The sequence below is a fragment of the Penicillium diatomitis genome, assembly GCF_028827545.1.
Source record: "Penicillium diatomitis strain IBT 30728 chromosome Unknown utg000010l_segment0_segment0, whole genome shotgun sequence".
Classification (NCBI taxonomy): Eukaryota; Fungi; Ascomycota; class Eurotiomycetes; order Eurotiales; family Aspergillaceae; genus Penicillium; species Penicillium diatomitis.
Window position 1 is genome coordinate 583824 of NW_026623182.1, and position 19738 is coordinate 603561.

General features: G+C 51.4%; 7 protein-coding genes across 7 annotated transcripts; 3 read left to right on the forward strand and 4 right to left on the reverse strand.

The window, feature by feature from the left end:
* Positions 1-177: 177 nt before the first annotated feature.
* Positions 178-2356, forward strand: N7539_007219 (putative alpha-L-rhamnosidase B; the record flags this gene model as incomplete). Its single annotated transcript, XM_056936820.1, has 3 exons — positions 178-1065; positions 1132-1400; positions 1471-2356. 3 exons carry the CDS (start codon positions 178-180, stop codon positions 2354-2356), a joined length of 2043 nt encoding a protein of 680 aa, XP_056787619.1.
* An 808-nt stretch (positions 2357-3164) lies between these two features.
* Positions 3165-4017, forward strand: N7539_007220 (60S ribosomal protein uL24; the record flags this gene model as incomplete). Its single annotated transcript, XM_056936821.1, has 5 exons — positions 3165-3183; positions 3296-3408; positions 3585-3618; positions 3691-3773; positions 3862-4017. The coding sequence occupies 5 exons, from the start codon at positions 3165-3167 to the stop codon at positions 4015-4017; spliced, it is 405 nt and encodes a 134-aa protein (XP_056787620.1).
* Positions 4018-4924: 907 nt separating this feature from the next.
* Positions 4925-6205, forward strand: N7539_007221 (chalcone isomerase domain-containing protein; the record flags this gene model as incomplete). Its single annotated transcript, XM_056936822.1, has 1 exon — positions 4925-6205. The coding sequence occupies one exon, from the start codon at positions 4925-4927 to the stop codon at positions 6203-6205; it is 1281 nt and encodes a 426-aa protein (XP_056787621.1).
* A 408-nt stretch (positions 6206-6613) lies between these two features.
* On the reverse strand, positions 6614-7206 carry N7539_007222 (glutaredoxin; the record flags this gene model as incomplete). Its single annotated transcript, XM_056936823.1, has 2 exons — positions 6614-6771; positions 7056-7206. The coding sequence occupies 2 exons, from the start codon at positions 7204-7206 to the stop codon at positions 6614-6616; spliced, it is 309 nt and encodes a 102-aa protein (XP_056787622.1).
* A 1565-nt stretch (positions 7207-8771) lies between these two features.
* N7539_007223 (uncharacterized protein) lies at positions 8772-10480 on the reverse strand (the record flags this gene model as incomplete). The annotated part of the gene is made up of 2 exons (XM_056936824.1): positions 8772-10232; positions 10382-10480. The coding sequence occupies 2 exons, from the start codon at positions 10478-10480 to the stop codon at positions 8772-8774; spliced, it is 1560 nt and encodes a 519-aa protein (XP_056787623.1).
* A 3620-nt stretch (positions 10481-14100) lies between these two features.
* On the reverse strand, positions 14101-15234 carry N7539_007224 (RTA1 domain-containing protein; the record flags this gene model as incomplete). The annotated part of the gene is made up of 3 exons (XM_056936825.1): positions 14101-14435; positions 14488-14882; positions 14963-15234. The coding sequence occupies 3 exons, from the start codon at positions 15232-15234 to the stop codon at positions 14101-14103; spliced, it is 1002 nt and encodes a 333-aa protein (XP_056787624.1).
* A 2160-nt stretch (positions 15235-17394) lies between these two features.
* N7539_007225 (fungal specific transcription factor domain-containing protein) lies at positions 17395-19407 on the reverse strand (the record flags this gene model as incomplete). The annotated part of the gene is made up of 5 exons (XM_056936826.1): positions 17395-18074; positions 18136-18410; positions 18462-18668; positions 18734-19237; positions 19292-19407. 5 exons carry the CDS (start codon positions 19405-19407, stop codon positions 17395-17397), a joined length of 1782 nt encoding a protein of 593 aa, XP_056787625.1.
* Between the last annotated feature and the right edge of the window lie 331 nt (positions 19408-19738).

Sequence of the window (19738 nt, forward strand, 5' to 3'; positions counted from 1 at the left end):
CTCCATTGTTCGAGGACCCTTTACCCGCATATTTCCTAAAATAAAGGCCAAACATGGACTCGGATGTACTCAGTCAAGATACACCGATCTGGCTGATTCAGTATCCTGCAAGCGTATGAATGTATCAGATGCATTGAATGCGCTCTTCACTGGAAAGTCTGCACCTTCTCTTTCAACATGGGCCTGATCGATTGGGCAAGTCTACTTGTGTTGGGGGTAATCCCTCTCGTTCTCGCGACCGAAACCAAATCCTGCTGGCGAGATGTGACATGCACAGGACCAACACGAGCAATGTTCAATGGCCCCTGGGACAAGAACATCTACGCGCCTGACTCACGAACTGTGCGTCCAGAGTCGACGCTTCCAGAGTTGAAGAAAAGTGCTATCACGAACTTCCAACGCCCAGCGACGGCGACTTTGCAGGGAAATGGATCACTCGTGGTCTTTGATTTTGGCATCGAAGTCGGTGGTATCGTTCACATGGACTACGAGTCAACGGGCCAAGGTGCCATCGGACTCGCATTTACCGAAGCCAAGAATTGGATCGGAGAATGGTCTGACTCCTCCAACAGTCTGTATCATGACGGTGCGCTGTATACGAATTTCTCTGCCGCAGGAAGCCATAAGTATGTCATGCCGGATCAACATCTTCGAGGCGGCTTCCGGTATCTCACGCTCTTCCTCCTCACCGACAATCATGCAGAGGTAGAACTCAAGGACATCAATGTGGAAATCAGCTTTCAGCCGACATGGTCTGATCTTCGCGCTTATCAAGGGTATTTCCATTGCAGCGATGAACTACTCAATCGTATTTGGTATAGTGGCGCATACACCCTCCAGGCCAACGAAGTGCCAGTCAATACAGGGCGCATTACGCATGGACTAAAGTCTGGATGGCTCAATAACGGCACTCTGGGACCCGGAGACACCATCATTGTCGACGGCGCCAAGCGAGATCGAGCTGTTTGGCCAGGAGACATGGGTATTGCGGTGCCCTCGGCGTTCGTGAGTCTAGGCAACCTGGAAAGTGTGAAGAATGCGCTGCAGATCATGTACGATACTCAGGTAAGCTTGAAAGATATTGTTCGCCCCAAAGAAATCATGCTTGGGGACTCATTTCTTTTTGAGTAGGCTTCGAGTGGCGCGTTCGATGAGTCTGGTCCTCCATTGAGTCAGAAGGGATCGGACACTTATCATATGTGGTCGATGATTGGTACCTACAATTACGTGCTATATACCAACGACACAGTCTTCTTGTCGAGGAATTGGGACAAGTATCTTGCCGCTATGAACTTCATCTACGGCAAGGTCACCTATCCAAGCGGCCTGATGAATGTGACAGGTCTGCGTGATTGGGCACGTTGGCAACAAGGCTACAACAATTCTGAGGCTCAGATGATGTACGTCTTATCAAAGGCTTCCCCTGCTCGATGTTGCTCTTCCCAAGGGAATCCGACTAACAGACGGTAGTCTCTACCATACGCTACAAACGGGAAGTTCATTAGCCACCTGGATGGAGGAGGCCAATCTCACTCAAACATGGACTTCAAGAGCCAAGGATCTCAGAGCGGCGATCAACATGCACTGCTGGGATTATTCATTCGGGGCTTTCAAAGACAATGCCACCGACACCACGCTCCACCCACAAGATGCCAACAGCATGGCCATCCTGTTTGGAGTCGTGGACGCAGACCGCGCGGCTCGGATCTCTGACAAGCTGCTTCTCAATTGGACCCCAATCGGTGCTGTTGCACCCGAGCTCCCGGAGAACATCGCCTCATTCATCTCTTCTTTTGAGATTCAGAGTCACTTCAAAGTTGGTCGGTCTTCTCGCGCCCTCGATTTGATCCGTCGCAGTTGGGGCTGGTACATGAACAACCCAAACGGCACCGAGAGTACCGTTATCGAAGGCTATCTTGCGAATGGAACATTCGGATACAGAAGTAGTCGCGGATATGGTTATGACGATTCGTACGTCTCACATGCGCATGGCTGGTCCTCTGGACCGACGTCTGCATTAACCAATTTCATCGTGGGTCTTGATGTCACTTCACCACTGGGCAAGACGTGGAGTTTTGCTCCGCAGTTTGCGGACCTCCAATATGCCGAGGCAGGCTTCTCTACATCCTTGGGAAAGTTTCAGGCGAGTTGGAGATTGAAGGGGTACGGGTATGATGTGAAGCTTTCGGTTCCCAAGGGTACCCGGGGGACTGTAACTTTACCTTTTGCCCATGAGGGCATGGAGCCTTCAATCACCGTCAACAATCGCCAGATTCGTACCGGATTGAAGGTCGAGTACGATACCGTTTCCTTTGATGTCAATCAGGGAGGCTCCTTCAAAATCATGGTTAAATGACCATGATACTGCCACAAAGATTCAATTGGCAACAATCTGACGATCAGGATACTTGGACACATTTAAGTGTCTTCGTCAAGTCTTAGTCGTTCATATAGAAATGCTTCTTTTGACGCAACGATGGTTTCAAGGGACAGTCATCATGTGCACGACACAAATAGAAATTTGCAACATGTGGCTGCGGCCACGGCCTAAAAAGAGTACCTACTGCTGCCATAGGGTTAAAATTCACCATACATATCATAGCATGGGTGTCTCTTCTGCGACCCGTCCTCGGTCAGTATATTTGGAACAAAAAACATGAAGGATGCATCTCCGGACTCGGCATATACTCTAGGCAGTAGGTACACGCGCTCAACCACCGGCAGAGCAAGGAGACCAGGGGCAATTCCACGAATTTCTGAACGACAACGCCACGATTGTTTTCGTCCGTAAAATTTTCCAATATCATTTTATCATCCCGAGAAATGTGCCATTCCATGGTCAATGAGCAGATATGCGAAGACCAGAGTGTCCAATGCATCTGCTTGTATGAGAGTACTGTAGTAGGTACTAGGTAGTTTGTCTCGGAGGCTCCACCTGAACGGCAGAGCGCATGGATTTAGAGTCGGGACTCGGCGCCCGCTTAGTCACGATCTCTGTCCAATAAGCAGCCACGGCCGAGCCCTACCCAGATAAGCGGCGTGTCATGTGACGCACAACCCACCCGCGTTCAATTTTCACCTCACAGAAGTGACCTTCATCCTCGACTAACGACAAACCCGTGCCCTTGAAGCCATTCACGACACCACCCAGTCGCTCCGTCAAAATGGCTGTCCGCAACACCGGTGCGTATCGTCTCGCCCTTCGTCCTCATCTCTCAATGACCGCAAACACATGTCTCGAACAATCGACGCTACGCAACCATATTCGCAAATAATTACTGACGAACGTCTGCAGCACTGGCTTCCTCCCGCTCCAAGAGCCGCAAGGCCTACTTCCAGGCCCCCTCCTCGGAGCGCCGCATTCTCATGAGCGCTCCCCTGTCCAAGGAGCTCCGCGAGAAGTACGGTGTACGTTGAAACCAATCGAATTTCATGGGGGGAGGATCTTTGGGACCTGGAACTTGCACGAATCTGCTTGTTGTCGAAAATCTCTGTTCGATAACGGAAAGCGAGTCGGGACAAGCAAAAGAGACCAAACATGGAAGAGCTAAAGGAACAGGCGAAACTAACGTCGATCGCAACAGGTCCGCTCTATCCCTATCCGCAAGGATGATGAGGGTAAGATCTCGAAAACCAACCCCAAATTTCCGCAATTCATGTGCAAAAACTGAGTGTTTTTATCGCCTACAGTCACCATCGTCACCGGTACCAACAAGGGTCGTGAGGGTCGCATCACCACCGTCTACCGTCTGAAGTTCTGTGTCCACGTTGAGGTACATTTCCGCTCCGCCATTCGGCCGTCTACGCATCGCCTCGGCAATTTGACCAGTCACTAACTCGCTTTCTCTTTTCTCTCTGTAGCGTGTCGTCCGCGAGAAGACCAACGGTCAATCCGTCCCCATCCCCATCCACCCCTCCAACGTCGTCATCAGCAAGCTCAAGCTCGACAAGGACCGTGAGGAGATCCTGGCCCGCAAGGCCAAGGGCCGTGAGGCTCGCAAGAACAAGTCGGCTTAAGTGGTGTCTTGTGTGTGCGGGTTTTGAAGTTCATATTGCAATGACGGGTTTAACGGCGCGGGTGTATTGAAGGGACTCCCACAGAATAAGGGACGATTCCAACATACCATTCTCAGGATCAATGTTTCTGACCCCAGGTGCATTGCGATGAATGAAAAATGAAAATATCCTTTTCCTCTTCCAAATGCAGCTTTGTCTCTTTTTTCCCCCCTCCTCATCCGAGTTCCGCCAAACGATTTGGTGCATTACTCGACAGACGGCATGATTGAAGATGCTTGAGAGGGAGTCATTTGTGCAAGGACTTGGGATCGCACCCTGCGTAGGCTCGATTGGAAATGGAGCGCATGTTGAATTTCAAATCGCAATGAGACCGGAGTGATGCCATGACGAGAACTGCCGATCTTTGAGGTCCTACGAATCCAACTACGAACGCATCATGTCAGATTCCTACAAGATAGACCATTACTATTAAACTAAACTTGGTGGACGAAATGTGCTGAGTCAACCACTGCATTTCCCGTAGGTTTGGAGCTCCTTGTTGCGTGCGCTCGAATTGCATCACAGCAACAGGCAATGGCTTGGCTTGGCTTACTGGGTACGCGACTGGCGGATTAATTCCCATGAATGATGTGATTACCGCCTTGACGGTTTTCTACCACTCGCTACAAGTCTCTCGCAATCATACCAGCTGTCAAATGCACTTTTTATAAAACATGAGCATTGAAATCTTTATATACACACCTGTGAATGTACTAGACGGGGTTTGAGCCTTCCCATAGTTCGGCGCTTGTCACGTGGAACCCCACAACCCCGAGCAATCCGACTCCGACTCCGACACGAGCCTCGCTCCGCAGATGAACTAATCCACGGTTTATACAATACACACTACACTGAGTGCACCGCTATCATGTCGTCCCACATTCGAGCAAATCCCTGGCGTGCATATCAAAGCCTTGCACGACAGCGACTGTCGCATTGTCACAATGCTCCCCGGTACTTCGCGACCACGGGGCCTCTACGGACCGCAAACAACGGCGGCACCAATCCTCTCCGCTCGGTGGGACGACCAAAGAGTGAACAAGAGTATGCAAAGTCCAAGCGCTCGATCAAGCTTTCAGCAGCGGGGATGATCGCATGCGGTGCTGCCATGTACGGCGTCATCAAACTCGATGTATTCGGACTGGATGCACTAGAGAACAAGGCATCCAGGACCGAGGAAACGACAGAGGTATCGCGAGTTTCGAGCGGCGCGTTGAAGATGGACGGACCGCCCGGGTTTCCCAGCACAGGTGGACCCTCTGTCATCACACTAAATGGTCAAGAGAATGTCGAACAGGTCGAGACTGGCACAAGCACGATTCCTTATTTCCCTACAACGATTCGACTGCCCGCGACTTCGGAGCTCGAGCGCAAGACAGCAGGCGATGATCTCTCCACGGCCGGCGGAGACGAGTATCAACTTCTCGGTCTCGGCATTCGCACCGTCTCCTTCCTTTCCATCCAAGTCTACGTCGTTGGCCTGTACGTTGCCAAGGCCGACATCACCGAGCTGCAACGGCGCCTGATCGACACGGCGATTCACCCACCCACGGACGATGTCCACGCCGTTTCGGGCGTCGGGGTCGACGCCGCTACATCTCTCGTTCCGCCTGAGCGTCAGCAGCTCAAGGATCTCCTTCTTGATGCGGAGCGCGGCGACGCCGCCTGGACTGCGCTCCTCAAGGAGAATGGCATTCGCACTGCGTTCCGCATCGTGCCCACTCGCAATACGGATTTCATGCATCTGCGCGATGGATGGGTCCGGGGCATCACTGCGCGCGCACAGCAGAAGAAGACTCTGCCGGGAGCTGCTGCGCCTGGTGAGTTCCAGGACGCTCAGTTCGGGACGTCCATGAACGATTTCAAGGCCGTGTTTGGAGGTGGTCAGCGCAAGAACGTGCCCAAGGGTCAGACCCTCGTGTTGCTCCGTGGTGCTCAGGGTGCCTTGGATGCGCTGTTCCAACCCGATGCGACCAAGCCGATGCAGTGGATGGGACGGGTGAATGACGAGCGGGTGAGTCGATTGGTGTGGTTGAACTACTTGGCTGGCAAGACTGTGTCGAGTGAGGGTGCAAGACGCAGCATTGTGGATGGGTTGATGAAGGTAGTGGAGCGGCCTGTGGGAACCGTGGTGCAGCGTGTTGTATGAGAAGATAAACAGGAGAGAACAAGACAAGAACAGATATCTTTTTTTGGCGACGATTCCCCTCTCACCTATCGGTGTGAAACGGTTGCCGCACTTGCGACTGGCACTGCCGTCCCAGCTTCCCTTGTCTCGGCCCTTTCTTTGTACAATATTTCTGTCTATATCGAGATGTCTTTTTTCGACAATTCAGTTCGTCCCAGGAGTCCATCATGAACCTCCAACAACACCGAGATCCTACTTCCTACCTTAGTAAATCAACAATGAAATTCCTCCGTCCCAAACCAAGCCTACACCAGAGGCCTCAGCAAAGCAAACAGCAGGAAGAAGTAGAAATAACAAGATATATTTTTATAATATCCCAGATGATCTAATATATGCGACCAGAGGCGGCAACCCCCAGTAACCGCACACTCAAACAGCACCAGCATCCTTCAACATCTCAGGAAGCTTGCTGGCAATAGCCTGCAGGTCCGAGTTTCCACCAATGTGCTTCTGCTTGATAAAGATGTTGGGCACGGTGCGCTGGTTGGAAATCTCCTCGAGCGCCCTTTGGATATCGGCGCCGTCCTCTGTAGGTGGACAATTTCCCGTTAGTCTTTTCTTTTTCTCATGGGGATGCTTCGATGGTCGCTGTGTTTCGTGGCAGGAGCAAGCTACGTGAATGCGGAAATGATAGCCGCAACACGGCCTCATCCGTCAACACGCGCGGGATCCATGGATGCCGAACAACCCAAGGAGGAGGAGGAGAGGAGGAGGGGTTTCAAAAACAAAAACAAAAAAAAAACAGAGCTTCACGCTCCCCAGAAACACAAGATCCCAAAGCAAAAGACTCTCAATCTCAAAACCAACTCACCCAACTCATCAAGCTCCAGCAACTTATACTTGGCACCGATCTTGTTCAGCAAATCCTTGCTAGACTTGCAGTACGGGCAATAAGACTTGGAAAAGACGATGACGGCGTTCTCGTTGATCAGGCTCTGGGCCTTGGCTTTGGCGGCGGACATCGCGGCGGGAGAAGGGCCGGCGAAGGAGCCGAACAGACGCTGGAAGATGAAGGAAATGATGGGCGAGTTGTGGTGGGAAAAAGAAACCGCAGAGAATTGGTTTCTTTTATGATGTGTGGGAGTGGGTGAATGGAAATGAAAGTTGAGCGTTGTGAGTTGAGGGGAGAAAAAGAGAAAGCGATTGCGCGATCGAAATCCGGTGCGGGTAAATCGTTGCGGCGAGGGATCGGGCGGGACGTGAACTGCCGTGATGTCAATGGGGGTTACGTAAGCAAAGGGGAGCGGGCCCGACAGGTTAAGTTGTTCCTGGAGTAAGTTCACCTAAGCAGCCCCGCGCGCTCTTTGTCAGCACCTACCAGGGCTTCAGCCATCCAGACGTTCAGTTAGTTAAGTTAGTGCCAACCAGTAACTACTTACTAGTAGTATATCGCAGGTGCATTCTTGAGAAGTGTATACATTCGCCAACATCTCTCGGCTGTGCCAAATATGAGCGAGGCGACCGGAGACCGCCATATTCGACCAACAAGAACTCGAAAGGTGACCGCGAAGGGGGCATTTGTCAGTCAGCTGTCTACCTCCATAACATGATACTATCCACATTGCGTAGTATGCTAATTTTGATTCAAGAATAATGTTACTGGCTTCTGTTTCCCCTTCCAATGGCTCCAAGGATCAACAAAAAGAAGAAATTAAATGACGACAGAGATGAACACCCGGAGAACGGCTTGGGACAGATCAAAAACGAGATAGATCAACACGGGAACCACATCGCAGAAACGCTTGTAACAGAACATGGGAATATGGCAAGACAACGCAGCGGAAATTTCTAGCGCCTAAAAGTCGGCGCCGTGCATAATGGACAAGAGGGAAAATGTTCAAGGAGAAGTATGCCCGTAGTGTCAAGGACGGTGATGTCCGAGGAAACATGAAGAGGAAAGGAAAGATGGATAATCTATTAGGGAAGGCAAATATGGAAGACGGATAGTCGAGTTTGCAAGATAGGAATGGTTGAGGTTTCGATTCCTCGACGCTTTGAAAATTGTGTCTCTGCTCGGATGCATCATCACGCAAGAGCAACGAATGCCACAGCCATCGTGGGTAGCAAGCATGCAATTATCGAGGAGAAAGGGTGTGAGAAATGAAAAGGTCAAACAAGGGGACATGCAGGACCAAAATCAAGAGAAAGAAAGGCGCGAGTTGATTCCCAGGATGAGCAACGAGGATTTTTGCCTGGCCCGCTTCTTGGTGGGCAACGCCGAGAAAAGCCAGATGTCCGGCCTTACTTTCGATCCGAAGTTGAAACGTGGATGGACAGAAAACGGGAGAATCAAAGGAAAGAGACGCTGGTCATGCCGCTGGTGATCAGAAAAAAATGGAAGCAGACCCTCCTATGGGCCGAGAAACGGATGTTTTGGAAACAACAGCCCACAGAAAGACGCAGGCAACGACGTTCGAGGTTTGTGGGGGACGCCGACGTCCGATGGAAATCAAAGGAAAAGGGAGAATCAAGCTGAATCGACTCAAAGGTCTACATGACGACACAACAGCCGCAACTTTTCCCCTTCTTAAAGGGCTGCTCTGCGGTCACCACGGGGGGTTCCAGTTGGGGTTTGGCGTGAGGCCCACTTGTGGAGTGTCCTGCACCTTTGGCATTGTGCTATAGCCGGTGCTTGTGTTTGGCCGGGGGGCTCAGGGCTCTTGACCGATCTGGCTGGCTCCTCGACCTTTTCTTCGGGCTTCACTTCTGGGGCGGGTTCCTCGACCTTGGGCGGAACAGGCGGCTGCTCATCCGAATGGACAGCGAGCGGTGCAAAGTGTCGGTCATAGGTCGTCGGGGCGCGCCCTTCCTTTTCCCACTGTTCTTGCTGCATCTTGCGGGCGATGGTCGGCAGCAATTGCTGATCAGGGGGGAGACGAGGATCAGGCTTGTACATCGTTGCCAACCATGGCGGATCGCCTTCGGGTCGATTGATCGCATTGGGAGGCCGAGCTTCTCCTCCACGGGTCACGGGTCGCTGCGAAGTGTTGCCGGAGACTGTCCGGGACCTTGCCCCGGAAGGTTTTCGGTTGCCCGCAGGCGCCGAGGTTTTGCGGGTGCTCGACCCCGGTGTACCGGTGCTCTTTGGAGGTGTTTTCTTGGCCGGGGTATTTTGCGTGGTGCTGAAGCCGCGGCTCGCCGGACGGCTTCCGGACGATGGGGTCGAAGTCTCCGGTTCGACCATCATGGGCTCGCTCGCGCGACGACCACGGCCCCATTCCTCGTCGTCGAATTCGCCCGTAGTTGCACGGCTTCGACGACCAATCGGGACAGGGCTCGCAGTCGAAATGGGAATTCTGGAGGAGCTTTTGCGGAGACCGGGGTTACTGTAAAGACTGGGCGTCGTTTCCTGCGAAGCGATTTCCTCTGGGCGACGGAGATCCCACGAATTTTGCCCTTCTTCCGGATCATCACCCACACTGAGCGGTCTGCCGTGTTGCTCATGCAGCTCCGGCCACGGCTCCGAGTGATTCCCGGTTGGCGATGTGGGCTGCGTTGAGCCATACGCGCCACCTGAACTGGCATCGTAGCCCCTGCCTGGCCCGGCGCTCGATTTGCTCCCCGCGCGCATTCGCCTGTGGAAGAGAATCGCCGCCTGTTGAAGCTCCTCGCTCTCGATCTTCGCTAATTTGTCTCGGTGGATCCAATTTTCATTGATCTCCTCTGGCTGCGCAGCCACGTGGCCATCCTGAAACTCCGATCTCTCGTCCTCGCGGTGGCCAACCGAGTCCGTAGCCGAGGCAACGCCGTAGTCATTGCCATGCCGATGCAGGCTGTGATCCCTCCGACCTCGAACCGAGCTCAAGTGCGATGTATCGTGCGATTGCACCGCGCGCGAAATCGATGAGCTTCGCGAGCCATTGGAGTTGCGTTGCTTGGCGGATCTTGAACGAGCGGGGTTCGAGTCATGAGAATTTCGAGGTCTTGAGGAATGCCGGGGGCCCTGCAGAAGGAATGGAAGAATGCATGTCAGTGGCGGGTTCTCGTGCTGTCTCGTCAATGTCCGAGCGACATCATTCTTCATTTCCATGTGATGGGGGAGATCTATTTGGCAAACCCGCGCTCACTGTGGACCACTCCCTGATCATTTGCTGCCGAGGAACGATGTAGAGGCTTTCCATCCAACGTAAAACATACCTCATTTCCGATCGGGACTGCGAATTCCCATTTTTCGTTGTCCAGGCCTCCAGCTGGGGTCAAGGCTTCAGAAGAATACGCAGTCGCTATGCCCGCCATTCCCACCCGATTCGCGAAGTTGTATACTGGGTAACCGGTCGAATGAACGTAGGAATTGCTGTTGTTGTTGTGTTGGTATTAAGGAGGGAGGGGGAGTTATTTTTCCCTCTTTGCAAAGAGCGATGGGGAGAGAGATGCCAGTCCAGCTGGATCCCGATCGAGAGAAGCACGGTGGACACGGCAAAAGAGGGAGCCGGGTCTGCTTTTGATGACGGCCAGAAAATTTGAGGGCAGTGCGTCCCACTCACTCCATACCCGTGCCTCGCCTGAAGGCCTGTCAGAGGAGAGGGTGGATGCTGAAAGGTAGGCAATGGTGTGGTCGCAGAATGACCGATGTATTAATTGACTGTATTTGGATCCCCGTTCAGACGCTGTGGATGACACCCAATGTGAGCGTGCAAGGATGGAGGGGGGTTCGAATAGCCCACAGTGGGGAGAAGGAGAGGCAAAGGAGGCCAGCGATCGTAGAGTGAAGACCGAAGAGTAGTGCTCTCTGCAGGGGGGGGAAGAAAGCGGAGGCTGCTTTCCAAACCTGGTGGGGACAGAGTCAACCGCTGGCCGAGACCACCGCCAGCAGACTAGTGAGCCACTTTGGGTCTGGGAAGTTGGAACAAAGTGACGTGAAGAAAGCGTGTGGTGTATGATCACGGACGGTAGATCTTGATTCTTTGGGGGTGGGCTCAACTACCAAGTTTCTCCGCTGTTCCTCAACCCGCGGTCCCTCTCTCTCTCTCTCTCTCTCTCTCTCTCTCTTTCACTCTCTCTGTCTCTCAAGACGATACAGATCGAGTGTTGCTGTAGCTGGCGCGGGAGCTTCACTGGGGGATCCACGGGAGCAGTTGAAGAGAAGGAACTGAGGCGCCAGTCAAATCCTCGCGGGCCGTTCAATAGTGGGCGAGAGTCACGGGGCGCAGGTTCCGTTGCGGCCTCGGCACTGGGCAGTGGAGACTGGGGACGTGAATTGTCTTGCTGGTTCTACAGTCGTGGTGGTGACGCTGAAGTCAAGCTGGAGCAGGTCCCAAGCTTCTAAGAGATTTTGAGTTTGACTGGGTCGGGAGTGGAGAGTTCACCAGGTTAGACTACTCACTACAGCAGCTGTGAGGGTAGGCAATGGCAACGGGATCACAGGATCGGAAAGGGAAGACAGTGGGAAAGTCAGTGAGATGGGACCGGTCGCCGCTGGGGGGGCGGAGCGGAGAGGCAAGGAGGGGAGGGAGAGGTGGAAAAGGAGAGTCGATAGAAGAATAGAATCAAGGCAAGATAGAGAGGGGAATGAAGAGATGCAAAAGTGTAAAGGGTTCGACGTAGAGACTCAACAGTAGTGCTGCGGTATGCTGCAGAGACTCTGAAAGTAGTAGTACTTGGTCCTATCCCTCCTTGTCACTGGTGAGAGCCACTGAGAACTTAAGTAATTGGAAAGAGTATCACCACTAACTATCAACAACTGAATCTACAGCAGAGCATAGTAGCATACTACTGAGTACTGACAAGTCAACCTCTGCACAACCAGCTCACCTTCCAGAAGTATGAAGGAAGAGATTGCGAGACCAGGACCGCTGGGTGTCACTTGTGGAGTGACTAACAAAGCCCCTATCCCCCAGGATGATTACTACTACTACTACTACTACTACTACTACTACTACTACTACTACTACTACTACTACTACTGAAGCTGCAAATGTCATGCATCGCACCGCTGCAATTCAGACGACGATAATTGGGTTCCACCCAGAGAGAGACACCCTAAATAGGCCCCGCCAACAAAGGATCACTAGTACGGGATAGTACATAGTGCCGGGCTAAAGCAGGAAAGCAGACTAAAGCTCATCCGGCTCAGGAGGCGAGTTCTGCATCGGTGTGAGTAATTACAAACGGAAGATCCGACGAAAGCAAGACCCTCAGGATTGACTGGAAGAAGACGTGTCGAATGGAGAGAAAACGGTACGAGCCCTAAGATGCTGAAGAGTCGTTCCAGTAGTTTCAGTCAAATGAAAACGCTGGGCCTGAAACTGGGCCTGGAGATGATGGGAACTCGATAGAGACTAAGGACTGAATCAGAGTTTCCCTGTCTACTCTGGAAGGAGAGTCTTGCAGTAGCTCGCACTTTTAAGTGTGCCCCCGGGAAATGAGATGCGTCGTTGTGCCAAGATGCTAGCTCTCCAACTTGATGTCTCTCACTGAGAATTGTAACCCATCTAGAGTACGGATCATGTAGGGACAGTACATGCACGCGCAGGAGTCAAGATAACTTCAAATACCGTAGTAGAAGCCTAGAAGGAGATAAGCATGTCCGACGGGAGCACCCACTTGAGAAGTTGAGAGGCACATACTAGCTTGACCCAATGTCGAAAAAATGGAAAAAAGAATGGAAAAAAAAAAGCGGTTCCGGTCGGGAGTCTTCATTCTGTCGCCAAAGGACAAGGAGAACCCGCGAAACAACAAAATAATCCGTCAAATTCTTACAGTCCAGCAGATGCGTCAACCCCATGCTGCGGGTCTGGCGACCCTCTCTCAAAGTACACAACTACAAACCTCTACGTTGGGGGTCTCGCAGTGATGCTCCGTTTGTAGTTGTACCCCCATGTAGTAGTATGTACGTCCGCTGCTCTGTTACTTGAGATCAAACTGGAACCCTTGCCCCTATCTAGCCTCGTCTCTTGTGTTGTCTTCCACGAACGCCCCAAGATATGGATTATGGACTCAACTCTCAAGTCTAGACTGTAAGAGTGGACCCAGGAACTCGACCCCTGAACCCAAAACTTTGTCCCGGGCCGTTGAGCTATTGAACCCCACGACGTATGAGGCTCGAATTATCCCTGGGCCTCAATGCCAACGAGATCTACTGTACATGCACAAGCATCATGTCCGCAGCGGTTCATCGACAGAGCAGCGAACGTCCATGATCCTCACTTCAATAACTCAGTCCACCATACTCGCCAGGAATATTTGTAGCTTTTTTCTTATGTCGCGTCTGACCTGAGTTGAACAAGCCCGAGGTTGTTTCCCACAGCTTGCCAGTTCCCCAAAATAGTCAGGAAATCAATACAGTCTACACAGGTCGGTCTGCTCTTCACCATCTATTACATTAGTTACTGATTTCTCTCTTGACTTTATGCTATATTCTCCTGCTGAATGCCAATGATTCGCTCAATTCCAATGCTCTCACCCAGATCTGCAAACTACCGGATACTGACAAATCCTCCTATCTTGGAAATCCGTCGGCACGGACTCCGAGATGCATAGGGGAGCATTGACACCGGGGCTTTGACAATGCAAAGCAACGAGTCATGTCGCCCGTTCAACTGGTGGTTATCTATCATTTCAGTCTGGAGGCGAGCCAGCAGCGGTGTAGAAGTGCGATCGCAAGTTAGTGCATCAGGTGGCGATCTCGATTGACTAATAACTCAAACAAGATGACATTTCAGAGTAATGAGCTGCATACATCCTCAACTTCAAAGATACTACGGTCGCAATGCCCTCGGGGGAAAAGGTGAGAAAGAGAGAGAGAGAGAGAGAAAAAGAGTCACACATCGAATAACAAAGCTCAGTCCCCATGAAAAGAGACAAGACCCATCGATCAGGTCGGCTGAGGAATCCACAGCCTCCCATCCTCATCCATTTTAGGCAAGAGTTGGGCTAGGGCTAGCCTTTCGGTTGTCGCCCATTTCAACTGTATCCTGCTCGCCCTTGCGGGATCGGCGAAAAGTCCACTTGGTTGCATCCCAGAGCCCGTTGAAGCATAGGCCGGGATGGAGGACGGTCATGCAGATGGTAGCGATAGCAATCATCGCACCTTCGAGAATCATAAACATCACCTGATTATTGGCAAGCGCACTGTGGAATCCCCCTTGAAGCTCGGCAACCCGAAAGGTAGATCGCACGAAAATCGTCAATGTAGTGAGGGCAAGACCTGGTGGTCGATCTTCCATTAGTCTGAGTCGAGTCCAAAGACGTCCTACCCCTCGTGTGTTATATTCCGGGTAGGCAAGTGTGATCGTCGAACGTACCAACCAAGAACGCTTTCCAGAGGACGCTTTCACGAACTTCTCGCATGCGAATATTGGGATTGAGATCGTGGTGGTGTTTCCTCACTTTCCATGCAAAGTCAAGACAGAGCCCCATGAAAAGGGCTAGAGAAGCAACTTGAAAAGACAGACCAGCTATCATGATATTGATACCGTTCTGCGCCAGGCCATTCTGATTCGACTTCGCCATGGAAGTGATAGCTCCGCCTGCAGCCTGGAGGATGAGAGACACGAGATCACAAGTCACAAAGACGATTGTATAGGTCTTGGGCTGCAGTCGGGAGATGTTCTCGCCGTAGATGGTAACTATGCGACCCAGGCAGATGTAAATCGAGCCACTGAGGAAGGCTGGGGCAATAGTCAAGCAGACAAGGTACCTGGTAGGCTGATCAGCATCATCTCCATCGGGCTAAAGAGACTGTGATCAAAAAGGACAATTCGAGCATGTGAAGCTTACTCGAGGAAAGGATTAAAGCGAAAAGGATTGTTGTGCATCTGTAATCGTCCGGCGTATCCAATCACTTCCAGAACGAGTCCGCCGAAGAGGCCTGCAAAGTAACCCCAAGTTCGATATCGAATGACGAGTACCACTTGAGCAGCCAACAAGACCGCGAAAAGGGCGAGAAAGAATGCATTTCCCGGCAAAGAGGGAACATAATTGACGTGTGCTTCGGAGAGGGGACATGTACCCAAGGTACAATAATCCGAAGGGTTTGTTGAGTTGGGCATCTTGGCGGTTTATCGGGTGTGCAACCCGGTTTACTGTTGGTGTCCTTGCAATCTGTGATGATTCCATGTCTGCGAGTCGAGGGTATTTATGACTAGATGTATCCATACGATCGCTCATCTGATAGTCTGGACTTTTTGCGTCTTAGCTATATTCTGCTGTGTGTCAAACACTTCGGCCACCACGGCATTCCTTGTCCGTGCTGACATGCTATGAATGCAGACAGTATGAAAGCTTAGCTCGACCTTGGCGCATTACAGATTTGAGGCTGAGCAAAGCGCCCAGACTGAGTCAGGGATGCTTGCATAGCTCTTTGGCCGTACAGAGGCCTAATCTCTGGTTTGGCCTGCATCTTCGGTTTGATCGGACGTCGCTGGATCTGTGTACGCTCGGTCTCGGGCCAGGATCCAAGGACAAAGACGGCACGGGCACGGGTCAGCAAGCCTTGAATATGCCAGATTATTATTGCCAAGTCTCTACTGCAGTGTATTAGTAGGCAATCAGATATAGCTGATCGTTCTTTTGAGATTGGAAGATGCGGACTCGGAGACGGACAAGGACACGGACACGGGATTGTGAGGCTGTCCGTCCGACATTCGTACTATTGTGGACCACAATTATGATGACTACCTTATCGACTGCAGTGCCTATTCACCTATTAGTCGTTGCCAGGCAGTACTCAGCAGATTTCAGACCAGTATTGTCTCACGGCGAGAATGCGGAATCGATTTAAACAACATCGTATGGGTCTACATCTTGGCGAATATGGCTGATTAGGGGGTGATTGGATGCAATGCCGGTGTATACAATTGAATTTTACTCATACTCATTCCGTTCGATGACTTTCAGAACTTCGTATAACCTAGGTCTCGCAGATTCTGATTCGTAGAATTCAGGCCGAATGTGTGCTCCAGAGCTGGGTCACCAAGATGCAGCATAATTAATGCTCTTTTCGAAACGACGGCGCAGTGGATTGCGGCTCCTTTACATCCTCCATCTCGCCTTTTCCCAAGCTGAGGGTCGTCAAAATCTGGGCTTTCCAAGGTTCAATCAAAGCATGTCTAACAATATCCTTGCTGATCACCGGCTTATTACGGCTCGACTCGTGTCTCCAATTACGAGCAAACTTAAACTCTTACCTCGTCACGGTGGATGACTCGAACTATATCGCACGCCCGAGCACAAAGTTTCATCAGACGCAATCCAATCATACAGTTGAATGGGCACCACCTTATCGAAAAAACCATTCAGTGCCAATCACTCCCTCCGTTGGTGAGTTTCTACAGGTGATTCATCGCATGCGGCACACCACGACGATACCACAGCATTGGAGCAAGGCAGTTGCGTTTTGTCATGACCAGAACCCAAGCTGCCCGCAATACACCTGTACCGAAGTGGAAACAGCGCGCCAATTCATCGGCACGAATTATCCATGGTACCTTTCAACATATGCCAATTATCTTCTACCTGTGCAGCGTATTGATATACTTTGCCCTTTCTTCCTGTGGCACTATGGAGGTCGAGAAATCGACCCGCGAGTTGGCTGTCTTCGACCGTTAGACTCGCTGCTGCGATTCGAGAGTGCAGACATATCTCGCCATCATAATGAAGCTCTCTTGCTTCAGCACCGGCCGTATAGCATTGGCAGTGAGCCGATGGCCAATACGCCTGGCCATCCGTTTCTCATTGAGCTCGCATTGAAATCTAACCTAAGTACATCAATGGCCAGCTTTACTGAGTCTTCTCCCGGCCCTTTCAGATTCGATTCGGGATCCGCTTTTATCAGTCGTACGCTGGATGTCTGGCTCCAATATTCTGGTACCTCGCGGACTTTACTTGCCATCCTGCCGTCGTCTCATTTCATTGGTGGTGGCAAAGGTGCGTTCTTTACTTGATTCAAAAGTACGGAGGCTCGAGGAGGTGAGGTTGAGGTCATATCACAATTTGTGAAAAGTCGGACTGGAAGGCTGGGGGCAGCTCTGTCTTTGCTTATCATGGGTTTGTGTATCTATGGCGTCACAAAGACACCAATATTTAGAGACAGGAAGAGTATCCAGAGAATGCAAGCTTTCCTTGTATAGTATTTCCCAATTCGCAGAGTAGCATACGAGCTGTCGTGTGGTGCCACAAGATTGGCGAAGCAAACACAGATCGATTCCCTTCTATAAAAATGTCTCTTCGTACGTCATCGACTCCTGCTCTGGCCATCCAGCGAAGTATTCTTCAAATACGCGAGTTGGGAAAAATCCGGGCCATTGAAAATTGAAGTCATCCCCAAGTTTGCCGTAGTAAGTCTGAAGCCCATCTTGCGATGACATCTGAGGGATACTGAGGCTTGATGGTTCGTCCATTGTGTTTGCGGGGCTTTGATCCTGTTCCGACTGAGATAGAGCACGGCTCTCAAACCACCACTGCGCTTGTTTGAGACGTTTCTCATAATGATAAAAGACGTCACGGTCTCCTTTGGCGTCCATCTGGGCCGTCACTAGCGCTTGCATGCGCAGAATACATCGGCTGAGCGTGTTGGACAGATTCAATGCGGCAATCAGGTCAGCGGTGAGTGGTCGAACTGGCGGTTCTGACGCTGCTACCACAAGCTTACAAGCTAGCGTGACGGCGAATCCAAGCTGTGTCCAAGATGTATTGTTGAATATCACCTCACGGCGCAGGGGCAATGACGTCCAGAATTCTAGCATAGTGCGCGCCGCAGCAAGGCCCATTCGAAGGATCTCCACTTGGAACGGGGAGTTATGTCGTGGATGCTGAGAATCCGGCTTTACATCGAACAAAAGGATTTGACATATGTAGAGTTCCATCGCGTAGAATTGCATGAAAAGAATTTCTGCAGGTTGGGAGAACGAGCGTGAGAAAAGGCTACGTGAACAAGACAGATGAGATCTCACCATTGTCATTCAACACAAATGGTAGTCGACTCCGAAACAGATCCAGCTGTGTTCGGATTTGACGGTAGTCGTATTCCAGCTCATCTGTGTGATGAGTGTCGGGCTTGTGTAGCGAAGATACCTGTGCGACTCTCTCATACAAGCGTTGGAGCTCGACAATATGTGATAGAATCCGATCGCACTCATACTCTGGATTCGAGGCCAAAAATTCACACGATGCCTCGAGATACGGCACCCATGGAAACGAGGAGCGTTTTTGCAAGATCTGTGAGACACTATGGAGAATGTCAGCTTGCCCAGGTACATGATTCGCGGTTCTTCCTCACCATGATGAGAACCAGAAATAACCTATCACGGCTCTTCTCTCCTCGTTGCCCCAGGAGACGGCTCCTCGCGAATCTGCACGATCGAACCCGACTCGTTGTTTCCAGAATCGATCGGCAGGGTCACGGTCAAGCTGCAGATCCGTAATGATACTGATCCCCAGATGCAGGTACTGAGTCACGCGTCGTGGCCGTGCATGATATTGACACCTGTTTTGCTGGTTGAGCTTTTGGAAAGAATGAATCTCAGAGGGATTAGGTCAAATTTGTCTCACCAGGCTAAATGGACTAAAATGCCCTGAAGCATCTCACATGTGACAGGCCCGTCATGGATCATAGAATGGCCGATTGCCCGTTTGACTTGCACTTCTAATTTCCGTTGCAAAGGCATATTATCATGCAATGCTGTGGTGAGAATAGTGAGAAACAGAAATGGTTTGTCTTTACGCAAAGACGCGGCGGTCGCGTCTGATGGAATTGGCACGAAGGGACAATAAGGCATCATGGTAGTCTTGTAGTCATGAAGCAGCCGGTCTGCCGCCTCGAGGGTCAGATAGCCCTGATCGATGACATCTCTAGATTGTGCTGCTGGAGCTTCTGACGGTTCTTGACCATCGACGACCACTGCAGGCGGCTCTGTGTCGACTGACTGAGCAAGAAGCCGGTCCAGTTTAGCTTCCAGCGCATTGATCTTGTCCTCTCGGCTGGTGTTAGGGTTGGCAGTGCCATTTGGTCGTCTCCCCGGCTGAAAGTGACAGGCCTTCCCTAAGCGGCCACACCTTCACAAGAGTCAGCACTTGGCTATGCAATAATTGCGGAAGCCGGTAGCTCACCGATCGCAGCTGCCCCCCGGGGAAGAGCGTACGCATCGAATCTTGGCCCGGGCACAATTCTGGCACGTTCTCGCAGAGCCTTTTAACAACCGCCCTGTACTGGAAATGTCACTCATCTTGGGTCATTGCGAGGCAGTTACGCCGTCGACAATGAGGAGAAAGGGAGAGACTGTGGGAAATTCATTGAGTCCACGAACAATACCACGCCATCCGCCGCAGGGCCTTTGTGGTAAATAATGTGAGGTTGGGGGCCAATCTGGATTGAGGAGGTTTCATAAGCGATCCTCAGCCACACTACCCCCAGCGATATCAGGCGTGCCATCTTGTTCGGTATTAAAGTGGATGTTATAACAGCCAATTTTGATAAGGCCCGGTAATGATCGAAATATGTTTGAAAACTAAGCCTGGGATAAGGTCGTGCATCAAGGCATGGTAAGGGTACATCTT